Source organism: Malus sylvestris, chromosome 11, assembly GCF_916048215.2.
Source record: "Malus sylvestris chromosome 11, drMalSylv7.2, whole genome shotgun sequence".
In the NCBI taxonomy this organism is placed as follows: domain Eukaryota; kingdom Viridiplantae; phylum Streptophyta; class Magnoliopsida; order Rosales; family Rosaceae; genus Malus; species Malus sylvestris.
The window spans coordinates 24,923,255-24,943,480 of NC_062270.1; the positions used below are offsets into that span (position 1 = coordinate 24,923,255).

General features: G+C 38.8%; 1 protein-coding gene across 1 annotated transcript; it reads left to right on the forward strand.

The window, feature by feature from the left end:
- The first annotated feature begins 3,504 nt into the window (after positions 1-3,504).
- On the forward strand, positions 3,505-14,356 carry LOC126589562 (DDT domain-containing protein PTM-like). The gene is made up of 11 exons (XM_050254888.1): positions 3,505-5,480; positions 5,587-6,201; positions 7,022-8,030; positions 8,362-8,626; positions 8,739-8,863; positions 9,833-10,293; positions 10,753-10,781; positions 11,450-12,100; positions 12,297-12,508; positions 13,099-13,389; positions 13,857-14,356. The coding sequence occupies exons 1-10, from the start codon at positions 3,847-3,849 to the stop codon at positions 13,111-13,113; spliced, it is 5,016 nt and encodes a 1,671-aa protein (XP_050110845.1). The 5' UTR covers positions 3,505-3,846; the 3' UTR covers positions 13,114-13,389; positions 13,857-14,356.
- Positions 14,357-20,226: the final 5,870 nt, after the last annotated feature.

Sequence of the window (20,226 nt, forward strand, 5' to 3'; positions counted from 1 at the left end):
ACCATCGTGCTTTATCCAATTGATAAGCCTCTCTATTTCCTTGTTTGTTCAATCTTATTTTATTTGTTTCTCGTGTTATTTTTTATGTAAGTTATGTTATCTAATTTGTTTGTTGCTGGGCTCTGCTCCTCTTTTTTATATGAACAAAGAACACTTACACATAACAGACTTTGATTGGTTTTCTATATTGTAAAAGTAAAATACACGAATTTTTTGAGATGAAGAAATATATACTTTGATAAATTTGAGTTTTATAAAACATGATTTGTAATGAAATGTTTATAATTTCAAGATAAAAAAAAGTTTAATCCAATTTAATTCAGTTATAACAGTCTTTGTCCTGATTTAGATTTTTGGTTTCTTTTATGTTCATTGATTTGAAATTACATAAGTCATCTTCATAACAACAGTCAGTAAGCCTCTCTATTTCTTCTCATTTCATTCAACTATTTTTTTAATAAAATGATACCATGTATATGTAAGTTGTGCAGGGAAAACAGGGCTGGAAATAATATATTTTAGTAAAACGATGATTTACATGTTTCAAGAAAATTTAGGGGATGTATTGTATATGGAGTTTGATAAACTTTGCTCGATTCTAAAATCCAAGTGTATTCAATATAAACATTTAAGGAGTCAATAAAAGTCACCTTGTATTGAATAAAGACTTTTTATAACTTCTAAAAAGTCTACAAAATAGTGAGTAGAACACATTCTTACCACTTTCAAGCCTTGAAATCCACGGGATCTTGCTAGAGAAACCTTGATAATCTTGCCAAAATTTGAAACTCGTCAAACTAAGCTTCCCGACATCCAAAACACTCCAACTTTCTTCCCCGAGCTTCGTGAAGATGTTCTAAAGCTTCTTAGGACCTCAAAACTCCTTGAAAAGTCCACAATTATGATCACATGAACAATGCTTAAAATCGGGGTTCTTGGTTTCTCGGGAAAACGAAGGCTTCACGTCCAATGAAAGGTATGGATGGGTTCCTAAGCTTACAAGGAACACGAAAATGGCTTCCAAAACCTCGATCCGTGCCTGAATTGATTGGTTAATGAGTTGATCGTACAATTGTACGGATAATGGATGAAAACCGAGAGAGGGAGGAGAGAGAAAGGTCAACAGGTAAAGGTATGGGTATGTGTGAGTGTGTGTGGTCCTAGTTGGCAACAAAACAACCAACCACAAACTAGGAAAAATGTTAGTTCTAATTGGGTCCAAACAATTAGGACTTAACATGAATTGGACCACAACCAAAACATATCACCCACAACACCAACTAACGTCCAAGGGCAATTTAGTCATTTCACGCCATCAATAAAAAAATAAATTCGAGACGGGCTGTGATAGTCACTGCCATGAACATCATCTCCAAATTTACTATGATCAACATTGACACCACCATCACTATGACCGCCACCACCATCACTATGCACGTTGAAGGCATTTTGTCTCCCTCTATCTCCAAATCCATTTTGAACATCATCTCCAAATCCATTTTGTCTCCCTCTATCTCTATGCACATTGAAGGCATTTTGTCTCCTTCTATCTCTATCTATATGGACGTTGAAAATTTACTCCCATTTAATTCAGTTATAACAGTCTTTGTCCTGATTTAGACTTTTGGTTTCTTTTATGTTCATTGATTTGAAATTACATAAGTCATCTTCATAACAATAGTCAGTAAGCCTCTCTATTTCTTATCATTTCATTCAACTATTTCTTTTAATAAAACGATACCATGTATATGTAAGTTGTGAAGGTAAAACAGGGCTGGAAAGAATATATTTTAGTAAAACGATGATTTACATGTTTCAAGAAAATTTAGGAGATGTATTGTATATGGAGTTTGATGAACTTTGTTTGATTCTAAAATCCAAGTGTATTTAATATAGATTTTTAAGGAGTCAATAAAAGTCACCTTGTATTGAATAAAGACTTTTTATAACTTCTAAAAAGTCTACAAAATAGTTGTTGTCACATCCTGGCCCAGACCCCCACCACATCCTGGGGTCGACTCCACCGTAGCATGATATTGTCCGCTTTGGGCCCCTACCACGCCCTCACGGTTTTGTTTCTGGGAACTCACACGAGAACTTCCCAGTGGGTCACCCATCCTGGAATTGCTTTCGCACGAACTCGCTTAACTTTGGAGTTCCGATGGAACCTGAAGCCAGTGAGCTCCCAAAAAACCTCATGCTAGGTAGAGATGAGAATATACATATAAGGCTTACAGGATCCACTCCCTTGAGCGATGTGGGATGTTACAGTTGTGGTATTCAATTATAATTTTTTGTGAGTTTACAAAAATCCAGGTGTACTCAAAATTTCATTGATTTTAAAGGATTTTAGTAAGTCATGGATTTGGATGGATTTCACTGTTTCTCAATTCTCTAATGATAAACTCTACCACCCACCATAGTGTAATGACTGTTATTATTATCACTTCCACCATCGTGTCGTCAACATCGTATTACCATGACCATTTCTCCACCCACAACCACCACTGCCACCACCGTCACTGCCATGAGCATCATCTCCAAATTTACTATGATCACCATTGACACCACCATCACCATGACTGCCACCTCTACCATGTCATCACCATGACACTACCCCATCACCATTGCCCCCATCCTTACTCCACCACCCCAACCACACCCCTACCACTACAATCATTACCCGTACTATTATCACCGCCACTAAAGACACTAATTTTACTACCATCATCTTGCTGACAATGACCGCATGATACTGCCACCAACTAACGGTGCCACATCATCACAATTTCAATAGTAAAGACTTAAAAATAATAATGCTTATGAATAAATTGGTTATTAAAAAGTCTGACAATCCGTATAATTCTAAAAAAATCTAGCAATTAAACTCACTAAAATTCTGTAAAAGTCTATTATTTAACTCTTTTCTTTCCAGAACAGTATATCATAAAGTCTATGAAATTTGATGGAGTTTATAATAGTTCGGAAAAGTCTACTTAAATCTATAAAAGTGTATCGATAAAAAACTTAACAAAAATCCATATAAATCTTAATACACTGCTCCTGTAGAAGGCTGTGGAGTTCAAACTTGATAATCACCCACAACTGACAACCTTCTATAAGATGTAAGAGCTAAGTCTACTAGGTACGGCTCTTATTAAAGAAGATGAAGCAAGTAGAAAACTCTGAATATGATGTTTAAGACATTTCTGTCCAGCCCATCGCGTCTCGACTTAATTCTTCATTTTCCATCTCAATCATTCATCTCCATCTTTAATTCTAACTTAATGATAAAAAGATTATAAAGTGGAAACCTCGAATAAATAACTTTTACGAAACCAAGAGCATCAAATCAGTCTCCAAACATGATTAAAACTATATTGCACAGTAAACTTTAGAGCAAGGCATCTACTTTTTTGTTTTAATCTTTTATATTCTTAAGAATTCCCAATCAAAAAAGAAAAAAAAAAAAAAAAAAAGGGGAAATGCCACCCTGAAAATAAGAAGACGAATTTCCGATGTTTCTCACCAACCTTATTTTTCTAGAGAGAGATAGAGAGTAGTTGCGCTTACTTTCTCTCTCCTCTCTCTCTCTGCTCTTTGGAAATTGTAGTCAGAGTCAAGCAGTTTTAGAGAGAGGGGGAAGAAAGGAACCCAAATCCATTTTGTCTCCCTCTATCTCTATGCACGTTGAAGGCATTTCTAGAGAGAGAAAATTACCAAATTTCCCTCTCCCTTCTCTCTCTGTCCGACCCAAAGGACAAAGGCAGTTAGAGAGAGAAAGAGAGAAAAGCAAAGGGTCTTCTTCCTATTTCTGGACCGGGTTCGGGCTGCGGATCACAGGAAATGGAGTTCGTGGGAAGAAGTGTGAAGAAGGAGCTCAAAGGCCACGGTTTTTTCACCGGAACTGTGAAATCGTACGCCGCCACATCTGGGTTGTTCGAGGTCATCTATGAAGATGGAAATACTGAGGAGTTGAGCTTCGATGAGGTCTCTCTGCTCCTTGGTTGCGGTGCTGAGGTTGACCTCGTGGAGGCCGCCGCCAAACCGGGCCGGAAGCCCAAAAAACGGCGGCGTATTGAAAGGAAGCGAGAAATTCGAGGTAATGCTGCTCTTGGAAATGCTTCTGGGTTTGATGGGGATTTGAATGAAAATTGTAATTTGAGTGATGGGTCTGAGGGAAAATTGGAACTTGAACAGAGGTTTGGAGGGAATTTGAGGGAAAATGTGGCGGTTAGTGGGAATTTGAATGAAAATGTTGATTCTAGTAATGTAGTGGATAAGACCCTAGAACAGGGAACTGGGTTGATTACTAATGGGGATGTGAATCGAGTAGGTAATTTGAAAAATGGGATTGATTTGAATGCTGGGTTTAATTTGAATTTGAATGATGGATGTGACTTGAATGTTGATTCAAATGTTGGCATGGAGGGGGTTGTGGAGAAAAGAGATTGTATTGATTTGAATTTGGATGCAAATGACGACTTTGTTGAGAATCGGAATGGGGATAGTAGTTTGGGAGGTTCAACTTTGGTTACCCATGGAACCCAGAAGAGGGGCTGCGATTTTGATCTCAATTTAGAAGTTAATGAGGAGTTTAAGGATACAGAATGTGACTGTGAAGAAAAATTCAAGGTTAATCCCAAGTTTGAGATGATTGAAGGAAGTCTAGAAAAAGAGAGGAGTGGAGATGGTGAAGAAAAGATTACCGAAGATGGTAATTCTAATGGGATGTGTAAGGAAGTGTATATTGATATTAATGAAGATGTTCCCATGAGGAACGTTGATGACCCTATTGACTGTGCAGCTGGTGAACGACTTGATGATAAAAATTGTTGTTCCAGTGGAGATTTGAAAGCTGATAATTCGGTTGGGATTTTTGACACTGGCTGCATTAAAGATAGTGGATTGGTGGAAGTTCTGGTAAAAGATAGTCTCTCTGAGGCTCGCACTCCAATGATTCATGGAAACCTAGGCGATTCAGGAAGTCCATGCATTAAAAAAAGTAGCCGTAGAAAGAGGAGAAAACTACTGGATAATTTGAAATCTACGACTACAGAGACAGTTTTGAGGAGAAGTGCTCGTAGAGGTTCTGCTCTAACTCATGTTTCTGTCAGTGATCCATTGTCCTCTTCTGCAGTGGGTGCAATAACAGAGGAAAAACCAGTGATTTCTGGTTGTGAAGAGACTGAAAAGCCTAGTGTTCTTCCTCAGTCTCTGGAATTACCTCCTTCATCACAACATTTAAATCTAGATGGAATTCCCGTACTTGACCTTTTTTCTATTTATGCTTGTTTAAGATCATTTAGCACTCTATTATTTCTGAGTCCCTTCAAGTTGGAGGATTTTGTGGCCGCACTAACGTGCAAGACTCCTAGCTTGTTATTCGATCATGTTCATGTTTCTATTTTACAAACACTGAGAAAACACTTGGAGTGGCTCGCAAATGAAGGTGACGAATCTGCTTCTAATTGTCTGAGGTATATTCTTTGCCCTCCTTTTACTATATTAATCTGATGTCACCCCTTGGGTTACTTGAAACTTCCTTTATTGATTTTGAACATTTTGTGTTAATCTTCGATGTAGGAGTCTCAATTGGGATTTTCTTGACTTGATTACGTGGCCAATTTTTATGGTGGAGTATTTCTTGATCCATGGTTCGGGACTAAAACCGGGTTTTGATCTCAGTTGCTTCAAGCTATACAAAATTGACTACTACACACAACCTGCTTCTGTAAAAGTTGAAATACTGCGGTGTCTTTGTGATGATTTGATAGAAGTGGAAGCCGTAAGGTCAGAGATTAATAGAAGGTCTTTGGCAGCTGAGCCTGACATGGTGAATGACCGGAATTTGAACTATGAGGTTGGCAAGAAAAGGAAGGCTCCAGTGGAGGTCGCTGGTACCTCGAATTTGAATGATGAGGTTGATGATGACACCAACGACTGGAATAGTGATGAATGCTGCCTCTGTAAGATGGATGGAAATTTAATATGCTGTGATGGTTGTCCTGCTGCATATCATTCAAAATGTGTTGGAGTTTCTAATGATCTTTTGCCGGAGGGTGACTGGTACTGCCCTGAGTGTTTGATTGACCGGCATAGACATTGGATGAATTTGCAGAAGTCACTCCGAGGTGCAGAGATATTAGGGATTGATCCTTGTGGCCGGCTATATTTTAAAAGTTGTGGGTACCTGTTGGTGTAAGTTTGTCTTTTTTAATCTTTACATGGCTTTGTATTATATCACTGCTGGTGTTACTCTTTTAAATTGCAAAGATGACTAGTTTTGTTATTCATAGGTCAATTTGCTCTTAATTTTGGCCTACACAAGCATCTTGCTTAAAATCATTATTCATGAGAAACAAACATTAATCTTATGCTGAGTTACATTGATATATATTAAAAAACCTATCAAGAAGCATGAAGTATGTTGGTTGTCCCATATTCATATCAAAGTGAATTTGTAATAAGCAATCATTTTAAGATGCATCATACCCGGATATCTAACCGAACAAGGTCTTAAATCTTAAATAATTATTTGTTAGACCAATCAGTTCTATTTCCATTTTGCCTAGTCAATTAGCATAGGTAATCTGTTCTCCTTTGATTCCTCCCCTGCACAAGTTGTCTATTTATCATTCCTTAATCTTTCCTTCCGGTATCTCAACATCTTCAAATTGTTTTCAATTCTTGGTTTTTAGTTTTCATTTTGTGCGCCATTCCACATGCATACCGTTCCTCCACCCCTTTTTATTCCTCCTCTCTTCTACATACTTTGCCTATATTTTAGCATAAAAAAATGATAAAGGAAAATAAAATAAAAACCAAATGGGCCTTTAGTGATTGAGCTATTCTCAGTTTCTTATGCGCATTGATATGTTCAATTTTTTTTTATTGAGATAATAATTTGTTGATTAAATGTATATTTAAAATGTTGTATTTATTTCTCTAGGTTATGTTCCACTTCTCATCATATTTGGTATGTGTTTGGCTTCATCTGTTATGGCTGTTGCTCTTGCAGATCAGATTCTTTTGATCGTGAGTCCACATTCAACTATTATGACAGAAATGATCTGAATAAAGTTATTGAAGTGCTAAGGTCTTCAGGTTTTTTCTATGGTGGGATATTAGTGGCAATCTGCAAGCACTGGGACATTCCTGTTAGTTTTGAAGGAGCAGATGGCAACATTGGTTACTCGATGCCCCTGGACCCTTTGGCATTTTCAGAAACATGTGCTGCTAAGAATGAGACTGATGAAGATAAAAAACTGCAAGAAAATTCAGTGACTGTGACAACAATGCCAAATATAACTTCTGAAGTGCCAGCTGAAACCATGCAAGTGGAAAGGTCAGTCATGCCGTGCGATTTAGATAGACCTGACTTTGTGAAAAAACCTCAGCCTGAAGACTCTTCTTCACCATCTACTAGCTTACATGTTAGAAGGGGAATCAATAAACATAATATGGATCTTGGCAATGCTTTGTCTTCAATAACCGCTAGAAAAGGGGGCACTTCAGAAGTGTATTGTAGATTTGGTTATATGAACTATTACAGTTTTGGCCAAATTGCTTCATCTGTTGCCGAGGAGTTGGCGCGTAAGTCATCAGAAAAAATTAAAGAAGATAAAATAATAACAGAAGAGGAAATAATATCAGCACAGATGAAGACCATTTTAAAAAAATCGTCCAAATTTTTCTGGCCAAATATTGAGAACCTAAATACAGGTGCACAGAAGGAGAAATGTGGTTGGTGCTTTTCTTGCAAAGCTCCTGCTGATGACAAGGATTGCTTGTTTATCATGAGTATGGGGTCTATTCAGGATGCTTCTTATAGTGATAGAGTTGGCCTTCAATTGAAAAAGAGTGGGAAAGGTCATCTTAATGATGTCAGCTGTCAAATCCTATCTATTCATGATCGTCTGCAGGGACTTCTGTTGGGCCCATGGTTGAATCCACTTCACGTAGAACTGTGGCGTAAAACCCTTATTCAGGCATCTAGCATTGCCTCCATTAAATATTTACTTCTTATGGTAAGGATTTTATTTATTTATAATCTGTCTGTTGTATAGAGTTGGTTAGTTTACGTATGCTAAAACTTTAAGCTGGTGTTCTTGTCAACCTTTTGTTTTAATTATGCTCTGCTTTTTCTGGTTTTTTATCAAAATGCTCTTTAGCCATCATTTGGAAATCTTTGCCTGCACCGTGTTCATATAAAATCATTTCTTTTACGTGTGTGTATTTATTGTAATGTATCTCATTGATTTATTGCAAAGAGTCTTTTGTATTACCATGACTTGCTTGGCTATCTTGATTTTATTCTTTGATTTCATCTCTTAACATTGGTGGATACACATGATACAGTTGGAGGCAAATCTGCGTCATCGTGCACTTTCAGCAGACTGGTTGAAACATGTAGATTCTGTTAATACCGTGGGCTCAGCTTCTCATGTTGTGACTTCATTACGTAGCAGAAGAAGGCTCAAGTGTTCAGATAGTGAGTCCAACCCCTCTTTAAATGCTGCCAGTGGATTGGGAATGTTTTGGTGGAGGGGTGGTAGGCTTTCTCGTCAGGTTTTCAGTTGGAAGGTTTTGCCTCGTTCCTTGACTTCCAAGGGTGCCAGACAAGGTCTGCTAATTGTTTACTATTTATTATGTGTAATTTTACATTGTGGAGTTCTTTTACAGTTAAATCAACTGAATAATTATTCTGAATTCATTCGAAGTTGTATATTCTGCAGCTGGGTGTACAAAGATACTGGGTATTTTATATCCTGAGAATTCAGAATATGCTAAGAGAAGCAAATCTATTGCCTGGCGAGCTGCTGTTGAGGCCTCAACTAGTGCAGAACAGCTTGCTTTACAGGTATTGTCCATACCTTTTTCATTTAAATGGTGATGTTCAGATGTTTTACTGGCTTCTTGCTTGCTGTGGTATAAATAATAGCTGATGCGGCAGCCAAGTTCAAACTTCAATAAATTAGTCTTTGTACTTTCCTATGTAATAAATGCAATTTATGCATGTAATCTGCAAGTTAATTGTTTTGAGTCTCACTATGTTACAGTTTTAACGTATGAGGTGAAGAAAGTTGAGGTTTCACCATAAAACCAATTGGCATTATGTGGAGTAGCCCAACTTAGTTATAAGTCCATGCAAGGTCCCTCCTCCCATGAATGTGGGATTCATTCTCTACATTAGGTGTCATAAATTAGTCTTTAGAATTCCTTAGGATAGTAATGCGGACCTTTCCAGATTCATGTACCAATTAGGGGAATATTTTTGCTCACCACCCTTAAGAGATGTTTATGCTCACCATCCTATTTATCACCGTTAAACGAGTTTAAATTTCGAGATCTGTGTAGTAGATAGACCCAAATCTCAAAATTTGAACTCATCCAACGGTGATAAATATGGTGGTGAGCATTATCACTACTTGAGGGTGGTGAGCAAAAATGCACCCTACCAATTAGCCTATAAAAGGGGCTACTTTGTAAGCTTTTGAAATAAGATTATTAGTGAAAGAAATTTTGGGTTTCCTGCTTGTGTGTGAAGCACAACATCAGAGTGATTCCAATGCACCTTAAGTATGAAGCTGAAGGCCGTTGTGATGCCGGAATTTTTCTAATTTCTGTATTGGAGTGATTCCATTACACCTTTGGTGTGATGCCAAGGCCGGAGTGACTCTGGATCTCTGTCCTACATGAATTGTTTTTCTCTTTTGTTGATTGGTCTCAAAACTGTGATTTTAACATTTTTTTGGTCACCATTATAATTCACGGTCTTGAATAGTTACCGCCTAGAAATTTGGGTCCCTAAAATTTGTTATTGTTTCAGGTTAGAGAGCTTGATTCAAACATTAAATGGGATGATATTGAGAATTCACACCCTCTGCCGACGTTGGACAAAGAGTCGAGAAAATCAATCAAGTTGTTCAAGAAAGTTATTGTCCGCAGGAAGTGCTCTGAAGGGGGGGTGGTTAAGTATCTTCTTGATTTTGGTAAGAGAAGAGCTATCCCTGACATTGTGAAGAGATGGGGTTCTCTGGTTGAAGAACTGTCCAGTGAGAAGAAAAAGTATTGGCTGGATGAATCATATCTTCCCTTGCATCTTTTGAAAAATTTTGAAGAGAGAAGGATTGCCCGAAAGTCTACTGATGTGAAATCTGGGAAAGTTCTTGAGGTTGCCAGAGTAACAAAGAGGCCCCGGGAAGAAAAGGGATTTATGTATTTGTTTTCGAAAGCTGAAAGATCTGAGTATTATAAATGTGCACACTGCAACAAAGATGTCCTGAAAAGGTAACAAAAATTTGTTCTTCTGCATGTAATTGCCATCTCGTATTTTTTTGTGCTTGTCATTGCTTATACTTCCCATAGTAGCTTGTTTTCTTTCGATAAAAGTAAACTGAGGAAATCCTTGTTCTGGAATTGTTGCTTTTTTAAGTCAGTTTCAGAAATATTACTCCTGATATTGGATAGAAATGGACATTAAACGAATGGCATTTGGTAAGCCTTTCACTTATGTTCATCTGTCAAAACATTGAGGTTCCTGTAAAGGAAAAATTAGGAGGGATTGGGAACATCAATAGCTGTGATGTTTGAGGATTAAGTTCTATGATATGAAAAGATGGGCATCTCTTGTGTATTCCTAGTCCTGTTAAGGGACCAATTCTTGAGATGATATTGTCATGCTACGTGTTAAATGTTGTATTATTTACGTTTTTACTGATTATCTTGTATATTATTTTAATATAACAGGGAAGCTGTGAGCTGCCAGTATTGCAAAGGTGTGGGTTTCCTCCTTCTCCTCTCTCTCTCTCTCTCTCTCTCTTGGTTTTTTTCCCTTTCCCTTTGGTATGCGGTTTTGAAACATTGCTGGCGGAACACGTAGTATCAATATTTTGTGAAGTCTTGAAGCTTTTATTTATTTTATCAACTCATTAACCTCACAAATGAATGCCTTATATCCCAGTCTTTTAAGTCTCCGTTAGTGGTCTTTTGCTTTCCTCTTGGCCCTGCTTCAGGCTTCTACACTGAACCCTGTAGTTATATTTCATGCTTGAAAGTAACTATGTATTATGTACCATTGATGGGAACTATTTATGACCCTAGGGCAACCTTATTTGGTTGACAATCACGCTCCTGTTAATGTTCTGAATTTTATTGTTAGAGCTGTTTTTCTGTGGGACAGTTCATTCCGCATTCTTTCCATTGCATTTTGGCAACTATATTGAAGTGGTACTATCTTTTCTTTCCGTTATTTTTCATTTTGACTTTTGGTGTACAATGTATATACAAGTTAGACCCATTAGGAGGTAGCATTACCTATTGACACACAGCATGTTCTTTTTGTTACTTTCTAATGAATAATTGGTGCCCCTACAACTTTATGCTTGATACAGATTTCATTTGTTGTCTTAGCATTAGTATCTGATTATTATTGTATAAATTTCAGGATTTTACCACAAAAGGCATGCCAGAAAGTCTGCTGGGGCAGTGGTTGCTCGGTGTAAATATACATGCCACCGATGCCAGAATGGATTGCATCCTAAGATTGACACAAAAAGAAGGAAAGTTGAAACAAAAGGAGCGATAGTAAAGCCACAGAAATGTAAACCGAAAGGAGGGAAAGTACAGTCACAAAAATGTACAAATTCTCAAACAGGTCGCAGATCAATGCGTTTGAAAAACAAAAAAAAAGCTTTGGCTGGAGGACGACAAGTAAGATTGAAAAATAGCAAAACAGTTCCAGCAATTGTACCTCTACGTCGTTCTCCTAGAAAAACTAAAAGCTTACCAGTGCAAAATAAAAAACTTAGCAAATGCAAGAAAGGGAAAAAAGGCAAATCCAATAAGGGCACTTATAAGGAACCAAATACAGTTACTTGGCAGAAGAAGAGAACGCAAGTCTATCACAGTTACTGGCTTAATGGTCTGCTATTGTCTAGAAAGCCAAGTGATGAACGTGTTACGCTTTTTTGGGATAAGAAACTCCTTGTGCATTCAGAATGTGCGTCGACCATTCTTGATCAACCCAAATGCCACCTTTGTTGTGAAGCAAGATATACATCTTCTTTAAATTATATTTCTTGTGAAATCTGTGGAGGTAAATGACTAGTAATGCAACTGTAGTTTTAAATGCAACTCTTTTTATGTCATTATCGTTAATTCAGCAAGTTTTAGCTGAATTATTCTGCTCTGATTTAGTATGTCATAATGCTATTAATCTCCACAGGTTGTTACCAATTCCTCTTCAATTTAGATATTTTAACATATCCTTCATTACCTTTTGTACCATGCAGTGTGGTTTCACGGTGAGGCTTTTGGACTGAATTCAGAGAACATTGGTAAGCTTATTGGATTTAAGTGCCACATGTGTCGTGAAGGGAACCCTCCTGTCTGCCCCCATTTGGAAGATGTGAAAACTGATGTCCCCCAATTGGCTGAAGTTCAAATTGATGGTACCGTTGATTGTTCTGAGGAAGTACCCAACTCTGTCCCACCTTTAAGTGAGGTATCTTGTCAAACTTTGGCTAAATAAATTGTGCCGGTTGTGTTGATGCAATAGCATCCGTACAACGAATATCTATGTCTCTTGTCAATTTGGGCTTATATGGTATTAAATTGTGATTGGTTCAGTTTCCTTCACTCTAATAGTTAATATGTCAACAGTATGCTTAACCCTTGGCGATTCTTGTAAAGAATTGGCTTTTTTTAGAAAATATAATAATAATGAACATTAACCTCCAAGCATTGACCAGTTCTTTGGTATTAAATTTTGAGCTTCTTCTGTGTCAAAGATTTTAAATGGTGTCCCTTCTAGTGCAACTTTTATTTCTTATTATTCCTTTTTTTTGGGAGGGGTTTGTACTTGAGGTTATAATCTGTTTGGGTTTTGAGGTTGGTTAGTTACTGATGGGCCCCTTATCTATCTTATGGTTTCTTACAACTTATTTTTTAAGTAAAGTTTATGTTTAGTATGAAAATGAAAAAGGTCGTTAAGATGAAGTTTTGACTTTTGAGTTAACGGAGTAGTGAAAATATTTGTCGTTGGTAGTTCAAAGTTTGTGATATGCTTACCAATTATCTACCTACGATTTGCAGATCACATGCAATTGAACACTTTTGGCATTATTGGAAGATGGGTACTTCAGTGTGTTATCTGTTCTTTCTACATGAAGGCATTCTTATTAGTTGAGGTACTTCATTGATATTATTAAAGGCAGAGTTGTGAGAACAGATGGGTGTCAGGATCCTCCACTCGAGATTTTTCAGTTAGGTGAAGAGGAATATTGTGAGGCGAGTTACTTTCCTGTGTGGTGAAGTTGTGGCAGTGGTGCCATATATCAAGAACCATCACAAAGAGCAAATGAACCAACAAAAGAGGCCGAAGTGGTACAAAATAGAAAAGAATGTCTTTTTCTTGCTACAAGATCTCTATATGTTTGTTCTGTGCACTTTATGATGGCTTACTTTTTTATTTTTCAACTGTCGCTCTCTTCAGAGACACACCAGCACCCACAATCACATTTCTCTCTCTTCAGACGCACCCACACCCAAACCCACGATCACATCTCTGGTTTGGTTGAGTGCTAGGGTGAGCATTTAACGCTTGTGCAAGGACTTCAGTTAAGCAAAAGTGATTTTGCTTACGGTGGTTACTTTTTGTTTATCTTGTATCAAGATATCATTTTTTAGCATTCCCATCTCCATTTTAGAGTACTACCCAGTTGGGCCTATTCCCATAACCAAGTTCTGTTTTTCTATATCTCAAAGCTTTTGGTTTTGCTTTATCCATCTCATCATAAAAGGGGGAGGGCATATGCTCTGGATACTCATGTGTAATGTTTCTCTTGTTGCAGGTTTCTAATTATCTTTATAGGTGATCTGCTTGTAGCGATTGAGGACGACGGGTGGAACACCCGAGGCTGCGTTCCTGGTGGAGTTACTACCTGACGATGTTTAGATTTGATCGTAGGAGGTCCTGCATTTTCCGTCATTTGTGAGGCAGGATGATTAGGTGATACTAACAATTATTAATGAAATTTCAATTGGATTTGAGTAGAGACCGAAGAGAATTAATTTCATAGACAGCAGATGCTATTTATTCTTTCAGTCAAAGTAACTGAGAGCAACAGCATTTAGATTTTAGATTGTTCTTACTCAGACCGTGACAGACAGCTTCTCAAGTTTGAGATTTTATAGTCGGCTTGATTGTATTCTTACAACTTGCAATGATATTGTATAGGTAAGTACATAAGATATTTCTGTTTTTCCTGGTAGAAATAAGGTATTCTTAAAATTCTTAGGGTGTGGTTGCCCAACTGACCCATATATATTTTATTTTATTTTTTAATCTTAATTAATGTGTAGTAATATAAATGGGGATTTTTTTTTGAAATGTCATATGAACTTGTATGCATTTTGTCCATTTCTCATATAAACTAGTTGTAAATGCATATGTGCTAAATAAAAGTAAAAAAAAATTAAGTGTTTGTATTAAAGAAAGGTAAAAAAAACTTGTGAAAAGATGTTAAAATGACCTAAATAACCCTTAACACAAGTCGTGTGCGAGGCACATGACATATATTGGATGGAAAACTTAACGGAGTTGGAGTGAGATGACAAAATTGATGATTTTGTAAAGTTGGTATGACAAATTGCTTAAAATTTTAGTTTATATGACAAATTGAAAAATATGAACTAGTTCATATGACATTTCAAAAAATTTCCCTATAAATGGTTAGTTGTTTATGAGTTACCTTGTTTTCACCACATGAAAACAAAACATGATTAGTTTAAGAGTCTCTTTGGAGAAGAACATGGGGCACCATTTGGAGAAGGCAGCATCTATTGCTTTGGTGCTCTCCTTGAGCTGCTTCATTTGTTCTTTTATGAGCAATTACTCATTGGTGCTACATTCTGTATCTTTTAGGAGAGAAATTTGTTATGTATTTTCGTCTTCACACAAACCGAAAACTGATCCAAACCAATCTGCTACTGTTGGTTAACCGATCTGATCGGTTTTAGACCCAGCTTGATTGGTTTCAGTTTGCAATTTTGGCCCAACCAACTAGGTTGGTTTGGTTTCGGTTTTGGCCCAAAACCAACCCACGCCTGCCCCTAGAAATTCCTCGTGTAGAAAATAAATAAATAAATAACCCTTGAAATTTAGAGATCACAAGTTTTAACTTTAAATTTTATCTAAATAGTTGGTTTTTAATAGAAATAATATTGGGGAAAAGGAGAATCGAGCAAGAAGAATGTTGTTTTTGTTGTGGTCTATTTTTATCTAACAAAATAGAGAGGGCCGGCGGCAGTGGGAGAGAGAAGAGAGATGTGTGTTTGTAGAATTGTAGGGGAATGTGTGTGTTGTTATTCCTCCTACATTGTGCCTTTATTTATAGTAGTAAAGGGAGAGAAGATATTCCTTCTCCTCCAAGTAATACAAGTTGTAATAGGAAAGGATAACTAGAATCAAATCTAATCTAGGATTTACACAATCATACTTATTCTAGGAATGTTTACAACACCCCCCCTTGAGTGTGCAAATACTTAAGGTAGATTTAGCATCATGCAGAAGTTGAGGAAGTCGACTCGTCGGCACTGATTCCAAGGAACAACGCTTATTCTCAATAAGGTAGGAACTTGTATAAGTAGTAAGTCTCACTAAAAAAAACCCTAAGGCTATGGCAAAAACCCAAGTAGGGACAAAATCCATAGTCTAAGGAAAAATGCGTGAGAAATGCAAAGTCAAAAGAAACGTCTACAGGACGTCATCAGGGATATGACTAGCCCAAGGTGGGTGCCTCGTTAAAACCTAGTTAGGTAGCAAAAACCCAGTAGGAAAAATGCTCCTAATCGTAGGGAAAAAGAGTACATTAAGATCAAGCAAGTATCTAGAAGATACTCCCCCTGAGTTTGACATAATTCTAAAGAGAAATAGCAAAGTTACAACTCAGAAAGTTTACGCATACCAATTCCATGAACAAGCTTCTGAAACGTTGCCTTCGGTAGTGATTTGGTGAAGAGGTCGGCCAGATTATCTTGTGATCGGATTTGCGTGACTTCAATCTTCTGATGCTCTTGTTGTTGATGTGTAAAGAAGAACTTCGGCGCAATATGCTTGGTGTTGTCTCCTTTGATGTAACCCTTCTTGAGCTGTTCGATGCAAGCTGCGTTGTCTTCAAAAATCGTCGTCGGGGCATTAACGGCGGGATGAAGATCACAGGAGCTTCGAATATGGCCTATTACTGCTCTTAACCAAAAGCATTCCTGAGTTGCTTCATGTAAGGCGAGAATTTCAGCATGGTTAGACCAAGTGGCAACTAAGGTCTGTTTAGTTGACCTCCAAGATATTGCGGTGCCTCCAACGGTAAAGACATAACCCGTTTGAGAACGCGCCTTGTGCGGATCAGATAAGTATCCAGCGTCGGCATAACCAACAAGGCGAGAATCAACCCGATGAGCATAGGGTACGGCATCACTCGAGGATTCGTAGGGATAGAATAAGCCCAAATCCGTAGTACCCTTAAGGTAACGGAAGATGTCTTTCACGCCAGTCCAATGTCTGCGTGTTGGTGCATTGCTATATCTTGCCAAAAGATTAACAGCGAAGGAGATGTCGGGTCTAGTGCATTGAGCTAAGTACAATAAAGCGCCTATCGCACTTAGATAAGGAACTTCAGGCTCCAAAATCTCTTCATCATCCTCCTTCGGACGGAAGGGATCTCGCTTTGCATCTAGCGTACGAACGACCATAGAAGTACTCGAAGACTTCGCTTTATCCTCATTAAAACGACGCAACACCTTCTGGGTGTAGTTCGATTGATGTACTAAGATTCCATCCGAACAATGCTTTATCTCGAGACCGAGACAGTATCGAGTCTTTCCTAGATCTTTCATCTCAAATTCCGACTTCAGGTGCGAAGCAGTTATCGCGAGCTCTTCAGGAGTTCCGATGAGATTCATGTCATCGACATATACTGCAACAATCGTAAATCCAGAATGTGACTTCTTAATGAACACACAAGGGCATAATTCGTTGTTCACATATCCCTGACTAGTCAAATACTCACTCAGACGGTTATACCACATTCTTCCGGATTGTTTCAAACCGTATAGTGAACGCCTCAGCCGAATTGAGAGCGTGTTCCGGGGTTTGGAAATATTTGAACCAGTCAATGTAAGTCCTTCGGGAACTTTCATATAAATTTCCGTATCAAGATCCCCATAGAGATACGCGGTTACTACGTCTATCAGCTGCATATCCAGTTTTTCAGAAACTACCAAACTGATAAGGTATCGAAAAGTAATCACATCCATAACGGGTGAGTAAGTTTCGTCATAATCAATCCCGGGGCGTTGTGAGAAACCTTGTGCTACAAGATGAGCTTTGTAACGTACAATTTCGTTCTTCTCATTACGCTTCCGAACGAAAACCCACTTGTAGCCAACGGGCTTCACATGTGGAAGACTAGGAACTACATGTCCAAACACCTTACGTTTCGCAAGTGAATCAAGTTCGACTTGGATTGCTTGTTTCCAGTTTGACTAATCAGCTCTACGTCGACATTCATCAACGGAACGCGGTTCAATGTCATCGCTCAACATGATCTCAGTAGCTACTGCAAATGCTAATGCATCGTCGACAATCATCTCATTTCTACGCCACACATCATCTAAGCTAGCATAATAGACCGAAATCTCACGATTCTCGGGAGGAGGATTCGTCTCTTCAATGACGCTTCCATAATCTAAAATTTCCTCATGAGTTGGGTAAAATGAGTAAGCGATAGTCGGATTCACGGTAGGCTCTTCAGGACCTTGTGCCGTGGTTTTCTTCTTCCGGGGGTGTGAATCCTTTGAACCAAGAGGTCTGCCACGCTTTTGTGTAGGGGCAGATGATTGGCTAGCCGTTAATGTACGTGGATCACCAGAATTGGCGTCCTGGGCTTCCAGGAGGGGTAGTCCGTCGTACATTTGGTACATCTATCTTTGTAGGCGTATTCGCAGCTGGAATATGTGATCTTGTCACGCGCACTAGATCGGTGAAAGCATCTGGCATGCTCTGAGCTATGCTCTGGAGATCTAATATGCGCTGCACTTCAGCTTCAGACTGAGCGGTGCGGGGATCTAAATGAGACAAAGTGGGAGTCGTCCACGATAATTCGCATCGTTCATTCGGAACGTTGATGTTCTTATCTCCCCCTAACGGCGGGAAGACTGTCTCATAGAAGTGACAATCCGCGAAACGAGCGGTAAACAGATCGCCTGTCAAAGGTTCTAATTAACGAATAATCGAAGGAGAATCATATCCGACATAGATTCCCATCCTTCGCTGAGGCCCCATTTTTGTACGTAAGGGCGGCGGAATCGGCACATAGATCGCACAACCAAAAACGCGCAGATGGATATGTTGGGTTCGCATCCGGTGACCAACTGAAGGGCACTAAATGGTTGTGTCGCAACAGGCCTTAGGCGGACCAACTTTGCTGCGTGCAATATTAAATGGCCCCAAGCAGCGATCGGGAGCTTGGTACGTATGACCAATGATCGAGCAATCATTTGTAAACGCTTAATGAAAGCCTCTACCAGGCCATTCTGGGTGTGAACATGGGGTATAGGATGTTCAACTTCAACCCCAACCGACATGCAATAGTCATCAAAAGTTTTAGATGTGAATTCTCCAGCATTATCCAATCGAATAGATTTGATCGGATAATCAGAGTGGTGAGCCCTAAGCTTGATAGCCTGAGCCAACAGTTTGGAGAATGCAGCGTTCCTTATGGACAACAAGCACACGTGTGACCAACGTGTAGAAGCGTCAACCAAAACCATAAAATATCTAAATGGTCCACATGGAGGTTGAATCGGTCCACAAATGTCCCCCTGAATCCGTTGTAGAAAAATGGGAGGATTCGAACGAATCTTGTCATAAGAAGGCTTAGTAATAAGCTTTCCCATAGAACATGTTTGACATGCGATTTCATGGATCGAACCTAAGCTTCGGGTTAATGGATGCTCGTGTGAAGTTTTGAGGATACGGCGCATCGCTATTCGTCCAGGATGTCCCAAACGATCATGCCAAAGTGTAATTTCATGCGCGGTCCCTGTGGTAGGGCCGGCCACATAGTGGCATTCGATAGGGCGTATGGTCGTAGTATACAGACCACTCGGGTTACGCTCCATCTTTTCTAGAATACGCTTCTGGCCATATTCGTAGGAAGTTACGCACAGAAATTCAACTCCGTTTTCTACGTGGGTTTCAGCGTGGTAATTGTTATCTCTAATGTCCTTGAAACTTAGTAACGTTCTTCCGGAACGTGGAGAATATAGTGCCTCAGCAATGGTCAAGATTGTACCATTGGACAACATTATACGTGCCTTACCGTATCCTTCTATCAGGTTGGATGGGCCTGAGAGGGTTGTCAGAAGTGCATTCTTAGGTACGAAGTTAGTGAAATAGATGCGTTCACGCAAAACAGTATGCGTGATTGAACTATCTGCCAGACAACTAACTTTCCCAATAGTCATACCTAGAATGAAAAATTAATTTGAATTGGTCACATGCATAAAAGTTTATTAAAACAAGTATCAATTCAAAATAATTTCATTTATTCAAGGATTAAAACTGAATATCCAAAATAAATCGCCAACTAATAATCCAAAACATGAAGGAAAATTGTTCAAAATCAACCAAAAAACAAGGTGGGGTGCGGCGACTATGTGGAATTCGGCCCCAATTGTCTTATTTCAACTAAAAAAAAGTCTATGTCTAAGATTCTAATCTTCCATAGGAGTGATATCCTCCTGAAAGTCAGAAACCTCCATCTTTGTAGTCTCCGGTTCGTCCACTTGCATGAAGTTTGATTTAAACTTCTTACGACGAGAATGATATTCATCTACAACCTTCTTGGGAGCACGGAAAATACGGGACCAATGGTCCTTTGAACCACAACGATAGCACATATCGTCATTCATTGTGGCAAGTGCTTTGCCCTTATTCTTGAAGTTCGGGGCCTTAGGAGCAAGGTTTGGGCGCTTCTGGGCTTTGTTTCCTCCCTTGGATGAGCCTTGACTCTGTTGACCTTGGTGGGATGGCTTCTGGCCGCCCTTACCACGCCTCTTTTGGCGTTTTGGGTGCTGATTAGTGCTATAATGTGATTCAGGCACAACAGTAGCCCCAGTAGGTCGAGCTTGATGATTCTTCATCAACAGCTGGTTCTGCTT

Bases quoted from the DNA above. Each gene is read 5' to 3' on its own strand.
- LOC126589562 (XM_050254888.1), top strand. From the start codon at position 3,847: ATGGAGTTCGTGGGAAGAAGTGTGAAGAAGGAGCTCAAAGGCCACGGT. The intron at 8,864-9,832 runs GTATTGTCCATA...TTATTGTTTCAG, and splicing joins CAGAACAGCTTGCTTTACAG to GTTAGAGAGCTTGATTCAAA. The intron at 10,782-11,449 runs GTGTGGGTTTCC...TATAAATTTCAG, and splicing joins GAGCTGCCAGTATTGCAAAG to GATTTTACCACAAAAGGCAT.